Source organism: Colius striatus, chromosome 13, assembly GCF_028858725.1.
Source record: "Colius striatus isolate bColStr4 chromosome 13, bColStr4.1.hap1, whole genome shotgun sequence".
Lineage (NCBI taxonomy): Eukaryota > Metazoa > Chordata > Aves > Coliiformes > Coliidae > Colius > Colius striatus.
The window spans coordinates 22,131,914-22,149,857 of NC_084771.1; the positions used below are offsets into that span (position 1 = coordinate 22,131,914).

The window sequence follows — 17,944 nt, forward strand, 5'->3', positions numbered from 1 at the left end:
CATCTTGTACTGTCTTTTTTTTTTTTTTAAAGAAAAGAAAATAAATGAGTAAAGGTCAACTCCAATCAGTCTGTATCTGAGCTTCTGTTACACAGCTGCTGAAGGCACTCCTCCACGAGGCCTCTGGGGGCTGTGTCTCAATGCTTTGTTTCACAGCGGAGTCTGGTGCGCTTTGGTGCAAACCACTGGCAGAAGACAGCCCGGGAACTAAGACACTCTGCACCTGCTTCCTCATTACACATCTCCTTGCTTAATTCTTTGTCAATTGTAGCTCTGTCCAGACAAGGTGTTTTCTTGATTGATTTTGCTAGCCATCTTAAATGTGTGTAGAGCTGTGACCTGTGCAGTTTCTTCTTGCAGCCATCCTGGCAAATGAAATCAGCCCGTGCATTCAGCAAGTGGGAAAGCTTTAGGGAGCCCCTGGGAAGTGGGTGGTGGCTTCAGCCACTTTGGCAGAGGCTGTGTTGATCCTGTCAGTGCTGCCCGTTCTTCTGGTACCAGTGCTACTCTATATATTTCTCTGCATCGAGAGAGACACTGGCCTTCCCTTACCATATGTTTTTTCTGACCTATCTTGTGATCTCCACCCTCATAAAAGTGTGGTCTAATCCTGTACCCTTCATTCTAATCTGCACTGCTTATACAATCATTATGTTAAAGCTACCTTCTTATTTCACAAAGTGAAAATAAACGTTAAATCCATTCTGAAGTGCAAGCTGAAGAAAAACAGAAATAGTTTAATAGGCTCTTGTTAAAGAGCTTTCCAGTGGGGTTCCTAAGGATGTCAGTCAGCCAAAAGTGGATTTAAACTACCCTGGAACTGCAAGCATCAAGTTTCCATCAAATTATCAGTCTCAGTCTGACCAAGTCTGTGATGGCCTGGAACAAGCAGCAGTTGCTGTCCGTGAAGTACAAAGTCTTCGGTTTGGTTTTGTTTTGTTTTTTTTTCTCAAAGTGTTACTGTTTTCACTGTAATTCTATCTCTAGTATTGTCTGTCCTGGAGGCTTGTAGGGAATATCTAGGCACTAGAAGATCGGACTTCGTGGTGTACAATAATGATAGATGCTACGTGCTCTTCAAGGAAGTGTATTATGGAGTTACGTGTCTCTTCGTTAAGGTGTTTGGGAAAGTGAATTATTGCTGTTGTATTTTGGAGAGGGAGACGAGGTAAGAATTTTGTAGATGAATAATGTTAGGGAAGGGCATAAGTGTTTTAAATAGGGGGGAGATTATAGTGTTAAATACTTCTGTTTTCATGCATTTCATTTTCCATTTAGGTGCAGGCTGCAGCCCAGAGGTAGACAATTTCCTTGTACCTGTAGCAGTAGGAGCAGCTTTGGGAGGATTAGTTATCCTAGCACTTGCTGGCTTTATGAGTTAGAGGAAACACTGTCATGCTGGGTATGAGTAGTTCAATAATGGGAAAGGTTATTTCAGAAAAACCCACCACCTGAACTCCAAAGAGGGCTTGTGTGCCAAGTCAGGCAAGCTCTGGTGAAAACAAACCTGGTAAAAAGTGATGCAGAATGTATTGTAGTGGTTTGTGTTCCAACCTAATAACTTGGGCAGAACACATTCTAGTTCATAACCAATTGAGGAGTTAATTTCAGTTTCTCCAAAATATTCTCAATTCAGACTATTGAAGACGTGCAGTGGCAGCGTGTGTCCAAATCCTGGAAATGGCATTTGGCTTGTGTGTGCTTGGGGATGTGTAGAATATTGCTGTGTAGAATCCCATAACTGTGGTTTCTTTTGATTATTATTGACTGTGCCTAATACACCATTTACTAAACATTTAAATTGTGTTCTAAGGTACCAAGATTCCTGACTTGTAGCTTGAAGATGCAGCACTAGTAGTTCTCCAAAGCAGCTTTGCCAGGCAGTTAACTTGAAAAAAGAATAATTAAATTTACTATGGTGTCCTATGGAGTATAGCATATACTAATAAACTCATGAAATTTTGGGCTACCAGCTCTGTTTCATGATTGGAATTAAAAGGGAAGATGGCATTCACAATGGGGCTAAAAATGGTGGGGGCCAAAACTTTCCAATTCTTTCGAATGGAGACACATTGAACCAAATCTGTTGAAAGCTCTTCCTCCTGGCCCCGATCTGGAGTCTGCCTGTGCTGCTGCACAGTTACCATGCTGTGCAGGTGCAGACACTTCTCTGAAGCTTCTAACCTTTGTACAGTAGCTAGATGGGTGCCAACAACAGTGGCAAAGGGAGAGAGGTAGAGGTAGGAATGTAGCTGGTAGGAAACATTAACCCCTTTTCATCCTGGTAATTCCTTGTAAGGTGCCGGAGTGATGTGTATTGCATCAGCTTCCTTAAAAGAAAACAAGTGGTTGAATTCCTTCTCAGTGATAAGAATATTTTGAAATAACTCACTGTATAAAGTAGATATTTCCTTTCCTCTTTTTTTTCCCTTCCAAGTGTTGCTCTGCTTGGCAGCAGATGCCTTCAGAATGTCCAAGTTCAGTGTTTTCAGATGCTGACACTGATAAAGCATCGCCTGTGTGCATGACACTTCCTCTGCTCTAATAAAACTCAGGAAAAAGGTTTTTCTAAGGAGCTGTGCTTTATTAAAAGCATGTGAGGCAGGCACCCTGACCCTGGAGCAGTCCATGGGCAGCGAATCATCACACCTTGTGAAACGTCTCGGCCCTGTGCGAGTGAGTGGAGCTCTGTGCTTTGCCAACGGGAAGAACGCCCAGCCCTGCCTCCATGTCTGAGGTGTAGCACCGAGCTTTAAATCCATTCCCAGTGGTATGGCATGCATGCTTGTGTCAGCAAGGATTTCATCACACACTTTGTAAGCTGTATATTAAAAAACCTGTAGCATTACAGCTGTCACTTCTGTTGGTTTTGATTTGTCTCCTACATGGATTTTGGTACGGTCTGCATAGTCAGCTGAAACTGGCAACCCTTCTCCTGTATTTGGATTGAAAATAAAAGGTACTCACCCAAAGAGAGAACCTTTGAGTGTTTCCCATTCACTACTTTCAATATAGATATCTTGGCTGTCTTTGGTAGTTTTGAGTAACTTTCTACTTGTTACTTGGTTTGCTGTCTATTATTTCTCTTCATGTCCAGAACCTAAAGAGGTGCTGCTGTCTTGAGGGTTTGGGAAGTCATGGGGAAGTCACTAGGGCAAGGCAGAAGTGCAGCAGTCTGTCTTTTTTATTGTTGCTGTGTTACCCTTCGCTCTGAGGGGTGATCAGCTGGTGCATGCTCGGGCTGCTGGTTTGTCCTGGCATTTCTAATCTGAATGGACTGCTCACTAGAGGAAGATGGAATTCAATGTACAAATCCAAAGAAGTATATTACCAATAAAAATTATGTGTCTAGCAGGTATGTTTAAGGAAATCAGTCTATCAGTGCTTTACTGGATGCAGATTTTACTGTAGATGTATTATTGTATCTAACACAGTGTAAGCTCTCAGGAAGGTCTGTTTGCTCCTCACTTTCTTTGGTTTCTAATGCTTCATTTCCTTTACTAATTTATTCTCCCTTGCTTTTTTTTTTTTGTTCTGTCTGCAGCTGAAGAATGCTTTGCTGATTCTGACCTGAACTTTCTTATTCCCATCGCAGTGGGCATGGCGCTTGGCTTCCTTATCATTCTTGTCTTTATATCTTATATCATTGGAAGAAGAAAAAGTCGTACTGGCTATCAGTCTGTGTAGTTTCTTAATTGCGTCTCTGGTGCCGCCTTCCCTGCTCTCCTCCTTTTCCCAGACTCCCTGATCTGCCCTTTTAGAAAGAAGAAAACCAAATTAATTCACAGTTTCTTTATTTTGTAAATAAAATTCTAAAGCTGCTTCCTGACAGAAAATGGTGCCGTGAGTCTGAAGATGAATTGCAGGATTACTTGAAGCTGCTCTAAGATTTTGGAGAAAGTAAGTGTTCTGAGGACCAGAGAACTGAGTAGGGTTGATGTGTGTCCACATGAGCAGTGGGATTATTTTGAGTACAGAAGACAACTATGAAACTTTATTTCTGTTGTTTGATCTTTTTGTACCAGAAAATTGTTAGTTGCATAAAGCTTATCTTGGATAAAGCTGAAACCATAATTAAAGGTGTGAGTGCTGTGTCGAAAGGGACTGTACATACTATGGGAAAATGAACCAAGCCCCAAACAGATTTCAGTTGGCAACTTGGCATATGGCTGTTGTCTTTTTTCATTAGCAGCTTGTTCTTGTGAATCAGTCTGAATTTCCTAGTCCTTCTGACTGTAACGGTAGTACCTGATCTCACTAATAAACTAAACACGAGAAGAATACCTGGTTCTTCCAGTAAATTAATTTGCTTCACATCAGTATGAAGAAGTTGACTGCCAAGGTATGTTGAATAGCTTTGCACTAGCATGATGTTCTTAATGTCTGTATTCACTAAGATAAGACTCAGTCCTGAAGGACTTTCACTACTCAGAAAAGCCAACAGTCTGCTAAAGGAAACTTGTCCTGTGCTGTTTTATTTGACTGTTTCCTCTTTTGTTCTGAGCTCCATTGTGCAATGAGAGTGGGAGGCTGGAATTTCACTGGCTGCAGTTTGTCTCAGCTTTGCTTCTGTGCACGTAAAAGAAGCTACACAGCGTTTCAGCACTGATCCGTGTGAGGCTTGAGAGTATTTTGAGAGCTCTCAAAGACTGGCCGAGAACACGCAATGTTCAGAGATTCCCCCGGTTCCTTTGGATATGCTTTTAGCCTCCTAATTATTGCTTTTGCAAACAACACTTGAATAGTGCAAAAGCACAACATTTCTAGTTGAGCAATGCTGATCATAAAGCAGTAACTAATGTAGATATATAGTGAGGAATGTGACTTCCAAAGGAATAATAGCATCTGACCTGTTAGAAGATGCTTTCTTTGTTATAAATGCAATTCAATGTTCCACGTCCAAACTGCACCAAAATAGAAGCTAGTTGTTTGTGGTTGTGTTCTGCTTCATTCCCATCAGGCTCATGTTGACAACATGAAGGAAGCCTCTTTCAACCCATTTAGTCCATCTTGGTAAAAGCATTTTGCAGCTCATGCACCCTGATTTCCAACTGTGGGACAGCTCCAGAGCTGCCGGGTATGCAGAGAGCTACTGGTGGCACACAAAGTTTCTGTCCTCTGCAGCAAGTGATTGCTAGAGTTAATTCAATATTTAATCCTTGTGTGTTGACCCTGTGTCTATATAATAGGGAAAACACCTTCAGTAATTCACATGCACAGAGGAGGTAGCCAACACTAATGTTGGAGTAACTCTCAGTAGTTCTGGGAAGGGGGATTTCTATAGAATTTTCATGTTTGAAAAACACCAGTATGTTCAATTATTGTTGGCCTCGCTGTGACCAAAGATAAGCTTTACTTGAATCTGACAAAACCGGGTTTTGTACTGCAAATATGCTCTTGAACCAAGTTGTCTTTTCTTAGGAGTGGAATTTAATGCTGCTGAACTGGACTGTGTGCTTTGGTTTTGATTGTCTTGGTCTTTTGAGTTGTACCTTTGCTCTTGCAATATTTGATTTCCCTGCCAGAGTGATAAATAGTGAATTATTTTGAGACTGGCGGTTCCTGAGGAACAGCTGCTTATCTCTGCTGCCTGCAGATGGATTCTGTCCATGGTTCCCTGTTCAGATTGCTGATCAAAGCATTTTGCATCCCTTTTGCTAGATGATTTCAGTAAAATGTGGCAATTTCCTAGATGCACATAAAGGTATATTTTATATATACATATAAAGTATTATTTTGGGCTTCAATAGAAGTCAAAAATTGAGCCAGCACTTCAAGGTTGTTGTAGCATGAAGACCAGTGTATGCAATTCTCCAGTCTTGGAATGACTGTACAAATGTGCTGAAAACAATATGTGTATGGAAAATAAAGTCACCTATGGTGTTTATAAAGCTTTGGTTTAGCATAAGTAGACACAAATGCCATTTATGAGAGCTTTTCCAAGTGGACTGTAAGCATCTGGATCTGGATGGTGGGGGGGAAACAGAAACTTTTGCTTCTAAGCTATTCACACCTTTATATCCCAACTAGTTGATCTTTCCTTGTTGATTGGATGGAAGCATGGGTCTAGCCTCTGCTAAAGAACCAGTCGCTTCATGAATCCTTCCAATAGGCGGGTAAGGAATAGATACAAATAAAGTTTTGTCCGTTGCTATCTGGAGAGCTCTTAATTTCATGGCCTGAAGCATGAAGGGTTTACTGTCCTTTCACGTTCTTACAGAAATAGAAATGTTTGAAAAGAGCATAAAGCAATTGGCAGGAGGGGAAAGGTGTGGGTTTAACTCATTTCTGGTGTCAAAGGAAGAGCTGCTACTGTGGCAGTATTTTCCTTCCTTGGCAAAAGATGGTTTCTGTTGATCAGAACATGCCCTTTCCGGTAAGTGGTGCAGGCAGAATGTCTGTGTTGCCCTAGCTCTACTGGTGTCATAGGAACAAGAGAAGACTGAGGAGAGACCTCATCAACACCTATAAATACCTAAAGCGTGGGTGTTGGGAGGATGGGGTGACACTTTTTTCTGTAGTACCCAATGACAGGCCAAGGGGTAATGGACCAAAGCTGAAACACAAAAAGTTCCATTTAAACAAGGAAAAATACCTTCACTGTTGAGGTGAGGGAGCCCTGGCACAGGCTGCCCAGGGAGGGTGCGGAGTCTCCTCCCCTGGAGGTTTCCAAACCTGTCTGGGCACGTTCCTGTGCTCCCTGATCAAGATGACCTTGCTTTAGCAGGGGGTTGGAGTGGATGATTTCTAGAGGTCCCTTCCAACCCAACCATTCTGTGATTCTGTAATAACCACATCTGAGCAACATTAGCTCCTAGGCTACCTCTGGTTCAGGCTTTTAACATTTCTTAATAGTTTTTGCCTGATGGTTGTGATTCGTAGCATAGAGTGAGTTTTACTGAACTACACTTCTGAACTCTTTGGCCCTGGAAAGTTCATCAAGTGCTCAAAATTCAAGGATCTCATTACATGCTGCTTTGAAACTCAGTCTGTAACTGCTCAGCTAAAGTCACAATCTGCATCTCTCACGCCAGTGTTTCAAGAATGGTACCACAGAGTTAATTTTACTGGAGTGGCTTTATTTTTAATACAAAAAAAGAGACTTCTTGGAGACTTATATAGATCAGGAAATGATGTCAGATGAAGTACCTGGATTAGGATGTAGGACAAACACACCATGATGGTCTTGTTCAGTAGTCAGTAATTTTAGTAAGTGTGCTTTCCAACTAGTACATTATCCTAAGGTGTCCTGTCCTGCTGTGTTCTCAGAGCTCCTACCATGCAGACTGTGGCTATCAGCACACCTAGTCTGTGTGCTGATGGGCTGGGGAGGGCAGTAGCAGTGCCTGCTCTGTTGGTCTCTGCTCTGACAAGGATGAGTGTGCTTCGTGGCTCTTTGAGGAGGATAAAATGATGGTGTCCCTGATACCAGCATTGACCCCTTAATGATGAAACAACTAAGCATTTCCCTGTGGTTTTGCGCAGGATTAGAGCTGTGACCTCTCTGGAACAGGGTAGAACAGGCCTGAAATATTTGGGAGGTCTATCATGTTTCACTGGCACTCCTGCACCTGAATAGGGGAAGGAGGAGCCATCAACCTGTGAGCCGTGACAGGGAGAGAAATGCTCCTTTCACTTGTTCCTGACTAATAGACTTGAGGGTTCCTGGGACAAAGAGAAGTACTGGAGTGAGGAGGAGGGAGAAATGCATTGATTTTCCCACTTTATAAAGGAACAGTTGTGAAGGTTCAAGGGCAAATGATTTTCTACATGTCCTTTGCTCCAACACCTTGGACACGCTAAACAAGCTCTGTTAAAATGCCGCAGTCAAGATGCTCCTGGTGCTGAAGCTCCTGGGAAGCATTTTGGGATCTGACATTTTTTGAAACCATGTCACTGCAGGCCTAAGCCAGAATGTTTGTTGATTCTTACTGTAACAAGAATAGTGCTAATAAACTACCCTCTTGTTAGCTTTTGCCTGAGAAATGCACACAAAGCTATGGTAAACGTTAAAATGTAAAGCCGGGAAACACCCATTCCACAGGAGTCACTGGTAAAAGATCTTATAAAAACAGTGTTCAGGCACCAGAGGGGTATCAGGACTGAAATGCTTTTGCAGGTTGTCTGTCCAGGAATAGCTTTAATTTTTATTAGTCATTCGTAACGATTTACATCAGATGATGAAAACGGCGGTTCCACGCTCCATCACCTCTCATCTGTTCCCTACCTAGGAACAAAAATAAATTAAGGAAAATCTCCATGGGCCTGTTTTCCCTAGCAGAAAAAAATAATGCTGGCTTTATGCTTGAAAAAGGAAAAAGCCTCTGACTGACTGAAGCTAAGTGCTTGGTGTTTGTGGCGGCTACTTCCCAATGCTGAGCGTGAAGATGATGCGGCCCAGGAAGCGGTCGCTGTTCACGTCGTTGATAATACCCTTCCCATTCAGACTGCACTGAATGGGAACCAAATGATTCCTCTTCACATCTGTAAAGTGCATAGCCACCAGTGGGGACGTGTAGTTGACCTGAAAAGAAGGGAGATCTAAGTGTCATTTTTGAGAGAGCAGACAAGCAGGCAGTGCTTTCGCGTGCAGTACAAACCACGAGGCGTTTGTTCACAGCTCTCGGGAGTCGGAGTGTGTTTGCTTGTTGTCCATTGTGGTCCCTTGGGATGCTGAACCTGAGTCTTTCTGTACCTCAGAGTGCTGGGACCACAAGAGTTGCACTGCACCATGCCTCTTGGGCTGATTAACCAGGACAAGTGGCACCAGATAATGGGACTCTCAAATACTTTCTGATATTCTAAAAACTGATCTATGGCTTGTAGTAAGAAATCTGGGGTGTTCTTTGGATCTGTGTGCTCAAAGAGCACGCAGAACTGGCACCTGGGGCTGTTATCCTGAGCCAGCAGCAGTATGACAACAGGAGCCTAGTGCCTGCTTCACCTTCCATTTCAGCTTTTGTTGCGAAACTGTGTTACCTCCTAATGCTGCACAGCACAGCACAGAGCAGAGCAGTGCTGGCAGCACGATCAGAAATAGCCACCAGTGTTGGACTGGTCTGAGTCACCCAGCCTGAAGTGGTTTTGTCATAGCTTTGACAGAAGCCTCGTATTTTTCCACATGTCACCTCACCCTGAACTTCCCTAACACCCTGGGAAAATGCTGGTGTTGAGACCTTCTCTGGGAGTGAGCAATGCCAGCTTTAGTCTCCAGATGATAAATGTAGCCATGCCCATTGCTGGCAAGGGGGAACCAGAGTCCCCAGGGATTGCCTGCAGTTTGTCAGAGCTAGAAATAGAGCCCTGTGATCCAAGTGCCCATGGCCTTTCTTCTGCCTGCATCTGCCTAAAATAGCCAGAAAACACATCTGTACTCTGCAGCAGCTCCTGCCTGCTTCTTCCCAAGGAGACATAACCAAGATGCCAGAGTCTTTACTTACATGAGTGTGCTTGCCATAGTACGGATAATACATGAGATCAAATGTCCCGTTTCCAGGGTAGAAGTCCACAGCTCTGAGATCGCTCTCATTGCCTTTCTGTGGTTGGGAAAAAATAGAAAGGTACACACAGAGCACGTGGTACACAGAATACAGCTCACTGCAGAGTAAAGTGAAGGGGCTTTCATGCAGATGCACGTTGGGGCTCAGCTGCTCCTGCCTGCACACTTTGTTCTGGGAGCCTGCGCTGCTGCAGCCACAGCAGCAGTGTCCCATGAAGGCACAGGGGAGAGTTACAGAATTTGCTGCCTGTGGAGCGCTCCCTCTGCTTGCCTACTGCTTTATTCCTCTTTTAAGAAGATGATCCAGCCACTGTCTGGGCAGTGGGTGCCCTTCCTTCATTCTGTTGCTGTTGGCTTGCAGGGTGCTCCCCAGGACTGAAGCCCTGTGGAGCGCATGGGGATGGATATGGGCAGCACCTGACTCTTCCCCTCCAGCTCCAGGCTCTAGCTGGCTCCCTGGCTCCCCAGCACTGATCTCTGCAGGCCTGGTGGCCTCAGGGGCTGAGCAGCATGCTGCTGGTGAGGCTGACAGGAGCTAGCAGCACTTGGAGTGCAAGGGCCAGGGTAAGAAGCAGGAGACTGATGGCTTCTATCATTCTCAGCAGACCAGCCTTCATATGTGCCCAGAGGCATTGGCAGCCCTGAGACCTGTGAGTGTTTGGGGGTAAAATGAGGGCAGGTGATGGTGGGGTTCATCAGAGGGATGCATTTGGCTGACTACACATCACACGGCCACTCACAAGTGGAAGCAATACCTGCACTTTGCAGTCTACACTCACAGGGACCCCAGCACCAGGGCGGTAGCCTATGATCTGCAACAACAAAAGACATTCATGCTTGTATGAAATACAGTGCCAGGCACATGCTGCCTCCCTTCTCCGGGGCTTAAGCTCTTCTACAAGCTAGTCACTTTGCTCAGGACAGGAGTTATGTCCCCCTAGAAGAAGAGTCTGCCACCCCAGAGACAGAGGAGAGTGAAGGCAGAGCAGAGCATGCTGAGGGCCCAGAAAGCCTGGAGCAGTACGGCCGCTTCCCCACACAGCTCACACCCCACACCGATTTTCCCAGCAGTGTGCACTGAGCCCATCCTGCTATAAAAAGACTGGGGTCTGGGGTGTAGCCCCGAAGCTCAGTTCCTCCCACACAGAGGCCCATCACAAGCACTCTGGCCTCAGCAAGACAAATTGAACAAGTTCTGTGTTTCTTTGTCGTGATTTCTAGCAGGCATGAGCCAGCAGGTTTGGGGATTCTGGTTCCCTTTTTCCCTGGGCCTGAGATGTGGAGGAGCTTGAGCTTGGTCTTTACTCATCACACTGGGATGCACGGAAGGAAGGAATGGAGATAACCCGCTTTCTCTGTACCCGGTTCATCTTCAGCAGGATGCAGGGCTGGCCCTTAGAGAAGCCGAATGTTGGGTCCTCAATGCCAGAGCAGTTCTGCAGCAGTGAGCGCTTGAACTGGCAGGCCTTCTTCTCCTCGCTTTCATTGCCCCCTTGGATGAAGTACTGTCCTGAGATGCACTCGATGTTCTTCTCCTCTTGAACTTTGTCATCATAAGCTGGTGGGGACCAAGAGACTTGTTAATGATCCTGGAGACCATGCTCTCAGAGTACATCCACGTGTCAAGGGAGTCAGGAAGTGCCCCCTGACAAGGCAAAGGCTCCCTCCCACCAAAGCTCTCGTGGCCTCCTCACGACCCTCCGTTTCTAGATGGGGGCCATGGGGTTACCTGCTAGGAAGTGGTTCATGCTGTCCACGTAGGGCTGCCACGTGCTGCGCTGAGACACGTTGAAGGCAATGGTGAAGCCGTTCAAGTATGGTCTGATCATTACTCCTGGAGAAGGAAACGGAGCCTGTTAGAGCAGACAGGGGTGGACTGGCCACAGGCTTGGGGTGTGTGTGGCAGGGGCCTGTTGCACTGTGGCTGGGCACCAGCAGCACCAGCTCACGACTAAAGTCCCTCCTCAACCTGCTGATCCCCATCCTCTGTTTCACACCCTAACACATCAAAATATCCCCAGAATCATGGGGGACCTGGAGGATCCCAGCAGTGCTGCAGGGAAAAGATGGGCTTGGGGCTGCAGAGAGAGGCTGAGAGGTGCCCAGTGCTCCATGCACACGGCCAGCTCTGGGCAGGGGGCAGGGTGAGGAGGCCTTGTGCTCCCCACCAACACGGAAGAGGCTGCTCCTGTCATAGGGAAAGGAGGTTTTGAATGTTATCTTGACAGGACTCCCCCAAATAATAGTGCATAAAACTTATTCTTGGTTTTCATTAGAGAGTATAAAAGAGCATCAACTGAAAGGAATGGACATCACCTATGAAAAGCCTAAACTTGCTCATTTACCCTGGAAGTAATTAGCTTGATAATTAGTGTAATCAGAATAACAATTAGTCTCATTAGAATGAATGCTTCACATGGGGCTATGGAAGGTGTCTGATCTGCAAAGAGCCTGCAGCACTGTCAGTGCAAGTGCTAACACCCCGTGTCAGGGAGGCCGGTAGACTGTAGGAGTGTAGGGCTGTGGCAGGGCTGTGCCCAAGGTCCCTGCCAGGCCACTTCAGCAGCACTTTGCTGGGCGAGTGCCTGTAGAGGTGCCGGTGTGGCCACGTACCTGGTGGGGACACGCGGTCCCGGTACCTGGGTGTGTAGGGGCTCAGTGTCAGCAGCATCACGTACATGCAGAAGGCAAACATTCCCGCCAGGCACATGTAGAAAATGAAGTAAAACAGTAAGATCAAGCCTGCAAAAGAGAGAGGGCAAGTGGCTGTTCATGCAGCCAGGGCACATCCCACGGGCTGCGTCCCACGGGGACGCGCAGCCGCGCTCGGCGTGGCCTGGGCTGCAGCTCTGGGGTTGCCGTGGAGGTGGGGAGCAGCTCGCAGCCCCTCCTGCACACAGACCCTGGGTGGAGAACTCTCAGCCAGACACACTCCTGGGGCCAGCGCAGCTGCTGTTTGGCTCTGTACCCCTTCTGCTGCACAGCCCTTCCCAGAGCTGGGTCAGAACCAGGTGTGTGTGTCCACCTACCTCGGTCCCTCAGTTTCCCCCTCCCGCACCCTCCTGGCACGGTGACACACGAGGGCACGCGGGGAATTCCCGGGGGGCCGTGGGGTGGCTGCCCGTTGCCCACATGGCAGGGACCCCAGTGCTGGGGCTGAAGGGAGCGGCACCGCCGGATGGTTCCTAGCCCCGATGCCCAGGGGATGGGCTTGTTTTTCCTCTGGATCGGGCTGATGGCTGAGGGTGTCTCAAGAGGCCACGGCCTAGGAATAAAACCCTGCAGCTCAGAAAGCAAAGCGAAGCCCCAGCCCGACTGTTTCCCAGGAGAAACATGCCGGCAGCGCTAGGGGAGGCCTGGGAACACAGATGTGTGCTCCTGCTGTGCTGCTGCCGGGCTGAGGCGCTGGGAACCACTGCAGGGCTGCATCCTGCTGCGGGCTCTGCCAGGCTGGAAGGGGCGCAGCGGGGACAACATCCAGCTCTGCCACCGTGATGCTGGGACGGCGCCTGGGCATCAGCCTGGCACGGCTAGAGCTGCGCTGTGGTGCTGAGCCAATGCTCCTCAGGATGTGGTGCCTCTGCCTTTCCTGTTGTTGTACAGCAGGAGTGTTGTCACCAGCAGAGCAGGGGGTGCAGCCTTTCATAGGCTGAAGCCTCCAGTGCTGAGCCTGTGTCCAGCCAGCTCCTGGCATTTTGGCAGCACAAATCCCGAGTCCCTTGTATCTGGGGAAGACTTTCAGGGCCAGCTCTAGGGAGCAGCTTCAGGCTGGGCAAACTCTCTCATCCTCCCCGATGGGCTGACAATGGGAAAGTTCAGCTCCACCTCCAAATGCTCTCATTTTAAAAGACAATTAGATTTTCACAGTAGCTTCCATGCCTCTCTCCTGCCCTCCAGCAGCAGCCAGCCCGGGCCCACAGATACACCAGCCTCAGCAAGTCCTCTCACAGGGCACCTTAGCACCCGGCAGAGCCCTCAGAAACTCAAATCCACATCCCTAAGGACTGTCACCCCTGTACTGCTCCTGCACTTCACTCTGCACATTCCCATGCAGCAAAGGAGCAGCAAAGCTGACGCTGCCTCCGTGGTCAGCAAAGGGCACAGGGCCAAATGTGGATTTCAAGCCCGTCCCAGACTCATGCTTGTGGGTTCTCAGCCTCCTCCAGTGCTCATGGGCAGTTTCCTTTGTTTCTTCTGGCTGTCCCCACAGGCTTTTCAAGAGTCCCAGAGTGTCTGGCTGGGGCATGGGCAGGTTGTGTGGGGTTTGTGAGCAGGTTGACAATGCCAGCTGATGAGGGCTGCAAACGCTGAGCAGCAGCCCCCATAACTGACAGCCCTACACCAGTGCAGTTGTGCAGTGACATTGGGCTAAGGCTGGGGAATCTTTAGTCAGCTGTGGGGGGTTGTGCTCCCAGGACAGCAGAGCTGCAAAGGTGGATGCATCATGTGTGCTGTGGTACTTTGGTCTCGGATGGAGCCTGCAGCAGTGCTCATAAACACCTGGGGCACCTCCAGAGCCAGCGATCGTTTTTAAAGGCCATGTAGATAAGGGTAAAATAGTGCTCAAAAACTCTCACTGGCACAACCCAGCATAGGCAGGCTCTGCTGTGCCACCACATCACACCCTGTGAAGCTGCAGGGTGAGGGCAACGACCAGCCCTGCCCTCCCCAGAGCCTCAGGCAAGGAGGGCTGCTGGGCCCCAGGGAGTGCACCCTCCCCAAAATGCCTGCCCCGTGACTTGGACACTCTTCCTCCACCAACACGCACGACCCCAAAGCCACCACCCCACAGGCTCCTACTCTATGCAGGCAGGAGCTGGGTCACTGGTGGCAGCAGTGCATGGCTTCAGCAGACCAACCTGCAGCCCCTGTGCTTGCTTGGATTGTTTTCTTCCCAGTACATGATCTGGGCAGCCCAAAACCTTTGCTTTCACATTCTCAGTAAACATCCAGACCAAGGGTGACTTCCCCAAGGTTTTCTGCTTGTCCTCCTCACTAGTCCTTTATTGTGCTGGTTAGAAATATCTGCCCTGAAAATGAGGGATGGGGGTGGTCAGTCCAAGCTATCAAGGACATTCCCAGGCAAGTGCATCTATGGTGAAGCAGAAAAGGCAACAATCCCCACAAGTGGGGCTTGAGCAAGGACCTACCCCAGCTCTTGGCCGTTCTCCCCAGGCACGTTCTCTCCTCTGGGTTCCACAGGAACATCTTCATCTCCCCAGACAGGTCTGCCCAGGTTTTGCTTCCCATCTCTGCCTTGGTCTTGTCCTCCCCTCTGTTGTGATCCTGGACCTTCTCCTCATGTTTATTTTCCTGGAAGAGTTACAGGACACAACGCCCACACGCAAGCTGAACATCTCATTGGCCAAAAATAAATGCAGAAGCACTTAATAGCTGGAAATGTTTCAAATTTCCATTTTCCCATCATCACCCTTGAGTTAAAGAGAGGCAGTTTTGGCTGTTCTGACTTAAGATCGCTGAAGTCCCAGCATCCATTTTTCCATGACACGCACGTCGCTGTCGTCACGCTGGGTACCGTCTCCTTGTCCTGGCACTTACAGAAACTCATCTTTTACCACCTGGTCGAACATGACCAAAGGAAACCTGTGAGCTGGGAGAGCTGGGGTTGTTCCCACGCTTCTGAAACGTCTCTGAGCTCAAGGGCATGTTTTCTGTGCTACCACAGATGACAGCGGGTGGCATTATTTAAGAGGTCGTCCGGTTTGTTTTCCTTGGCGTGTGAGCAAGTGTTTAGTCTTTGGAGAAATCCTTGTGATTTTAGTTTTTAATTACACTAAGTTCCAGGGAAAAGCATCTTCCCAGGTGGTGAGCACTTGCTTTGTGCCTTGGTGGTGAAAACATCTTTGTGTGGAGCTCAGGAACACAAATCTCTGTACCTCTGCCTGGCCAGGAGTTGCATTCCTGACCTCCCTTGAACCTGGGTGGGCTCTACATCTCCAAAAGCAGGCAGGAAGGTGGGAGAGGGTGCACATCTGGCTTTGAGCTCAGGACAGGGCTGGGACAGCTACCCCTTGGGAGAAGGGTTTAAAGCAAATGCTGCTGCAGGGCTCAGCCACTCCTGACTGGGTCATGGCCACACTTGCCTGGACCCATCTCCCTGGGGGCACCGTGCCCGCCGTGAGGACGGCCCTGTAGCAGCTGCACTGGCACAGTTGCCCCATGTCTGTGCTGAGGGCCATGGAAACCCGCTGGCCACAGACACCTGTCTGAGACAGGGCTGACAAGTGAGATATTTACACCATGGGTCATCCCAGGGAGCAGACATCAGCTTGGCAGAAAGTCTGCCTTGGAAATACCATTGAATCGAGGGGGATTAAACTCTGCTCAGGCACACAGATACTGCAAAGCAGTGAGAGCGTGGGGAGAGCACCGACTTCAAAGCCCGAATTTGTGCCTTGGAGAGCCTGAGTCAGACCCAGGGGGGCTGTAAACCATCACCATCCCACTGATTTCCCCAGTTGGACCTGGTTAATGCCCTGCTGGGGCCCTTCTGGGAGCTGCCTGCATCACAGCACTGCTCCCGGCAAAGTGCCCACAGCCGCACATACAGCAAAGGCAACGCTTGGCCCGGGTCCCGCAGCCCTTCCCGAGCCAGCTCCTGCCTGGTCACTGCCCTGTACCGCTCAGGGGGAATTAAACCTGGGGATTTTGGAGTAGGGAAGCAGCAGCCCCAGCATGAATTGCCAGCAGGGTCATGGCAGAGGAGGTGCGGGGGCTGCCGGCTAACAGGACAGCTGCAGAGGAGTAAGTGAGGGAGGAAGAAGAGGAGGAGGAGTTATCCTTCCTCATGCTCTCCTCCCCATTAAATAAAAGACCTGCCAGCAGCTGTTCTGGAAACTCTCAGACTGACAGAGGGGACTCTGCACCAATGCCTAGTGCTGCTTTGGGAAAAGCCCTTTGGGCTGTAGGCAAAGCCAGAAGCACAGGACACTGGATGGCCCCGGGGCTGCTGCCTGCTGGCAGAGCTGGGGCTCGTCCCTGGCAGGATCATGCTGTGCTGACAGTTACGGGAGTGCTGGGGGAGGCTGGGGGCTTTCCCCCATCCTCACCCTGGACCAGGCTCCTTCTGCTGAAAGCCAAGTGTGCAGAGGGTGGACCATGCTCAGCCGTCCCCATGCCTCCCAGCCCCCCCATTGCTGCCCAGGACCACGAGCCAGAACCCCTGCTGCCCTGTCCTCTCCTCGGTGCAAAGTGCTTTCCCTAGGAGACCAAGCAGCACTCCCTAAAGCAAAATACATAGCTTTGTCAGCCACGAAGCAGGTCTTTGGCAGCAGCCCCTGCCTCGCCTCTCGGAGGGTGGCCAGCAGCCCCCAAAGGACTCACCGCCTTCTGGTGGGGGCTCCTGTGGTGGCCTTCCATGCCCCCGGCGCTGGCCTTCCCGTCCATCCCTGGGTGGGAAACGCAGAGAGACATGAGCGTTGGCACCACGGGAGCCTGGGGCTGAGCCCAGTGGCACCAGCACCATCATGGGTACCCCATCACCCCAGTTGTCAGGGACCCACAGGCACAGCCCCCTCCCCAGCACAGCTCCCCAGCCCCATGGAACCCCCCTAGAAAGGCTGAGTGAGAGTGGCTGTGCCGAGACCTTTGCCTGTCTGCAGGGAACCAGGCTGCTTTCTCTCCCTACTCCACACGACTTCAGTGTTCAGGAGTGGATCAAAAAATAACTTGCTTTGCTCAGGGACGTGAGCTCAACGCAACAGGATCCTGTCCCAAGACCCCCTGGCATCTGGTGCCCTTTACAGCACCCTCGCAGCATCCTGCCCGCGCCCGAGCTCCCCTCAATGCCAGCCAGCGCCCTACATGGGGAAGCCGGGCTCTCCACCCCGAGGAGACCGGGGAACTGTTAATAAACATTAGCGCATCTCTAGGGCTTTCGATTGCCACATGTGTCCCTCAAGATGTGCTTGTCAGTCACGGCAGGGCCACAGCTAATGCTTGCAAAAGCTCTTCTGCGGTGGAGGGGTGACAGAGAGGCAGAGCTATATTTATCCTTTTGAACTGAGACAGCAGCATGGGCTCCCCTGGCCCAGAGGGACGCTTTGCTGGGACACCACACAGATAGGGCTGTTTTCCTCCATCAGTGAACTACGGGCACAGGATGGTGCATTAAGGGCCATGGGGGGCAGTGCTTGAGTCCTGCTGCTGCCAGGGGCCGGTGGGACAGGAGTGCTGGGCGCAGCTCACCAAAGCCCTGCCTGCTGCTGCCTGTGCAGCAGGGCCTGCCGTGGCTCTGGCGGTGCGACAGCAGCGTGCGAGGGCCGCCTGGCCAGGGCTGTTCCCCACATAGCTCTTGTGCAACAGTGGGATTTGCTTTACACCGTCTGGGACAGGAGCTCAGCACCATCCGCCAGCTCGTTCCCTCTGCATATTTCCAATGGGGCCGGTGACCTTGCCTGTCCCGGGAGAGCCAACGGTGAGGAA

At 49.5% G+C, this 17,944-nt stretch overlaps 1 protein-coding gene across 1 annotated transcript; it reads right to left on the bottom strand.

Annotated features, from left to right (window-relative positions):
- Positions 1-7,130: 7,130 nt before the first annotated feature.
- Positions 7,131-16,898, bottom strand: ATP1B4 (ATPase Na+/K+ transporting family member beta 4). Its single transcript, XM_062006721.1, has 8 exons — positions 16,844-16,898; positions 14,650-14,812; positions 12,113-12,241; positions 11,229-11,333; positions 10,861-11,057; positions 10,255-10,311; positions 9,441-9,536; positions 7,131-8,524 (listed from the first exon to the last, which is right to left on the bottom strand). The coding sequence occupies exons 1-8, from the start codon at positions 16,877-16,879 to the stop codon at positions 8,363-8,365; spliced, it is 945 nt and encodes a 314-aa protein (XP_061862705.1). The 5' UTR covers positions 16,880-16,898; the 3' UTR covers positions 7,131-8,362.
- Between the last annotated feature and the right edge of the window lie 1,046 nt (positions 16,899-17,944).

Bases quoted from the DNA above. Each gene is read 5' to 3' on its own strand.
- ATP1B4 (XM_062006721.1), bottom strand. From the start codon at position 16,879: ATGGAAGGCCACCACAGGAGCCCCCACCAGAAGGCG. The intron at 14,813-16,843 runs GTGAGTCCTTTG...TAACTCTTCCAG, and splicing joins GGAGCCCCCACCAGAAGGCG to GAAAATAAACATGAGGAGAA. The intron at 12,242-14,649 runs GTAGGTCCTTGC...TCTCTTTTGCAG, and splicing joins GAGAACGGCCAAGAGCTGGG to GCTTGATCTTACTGTTTTAC.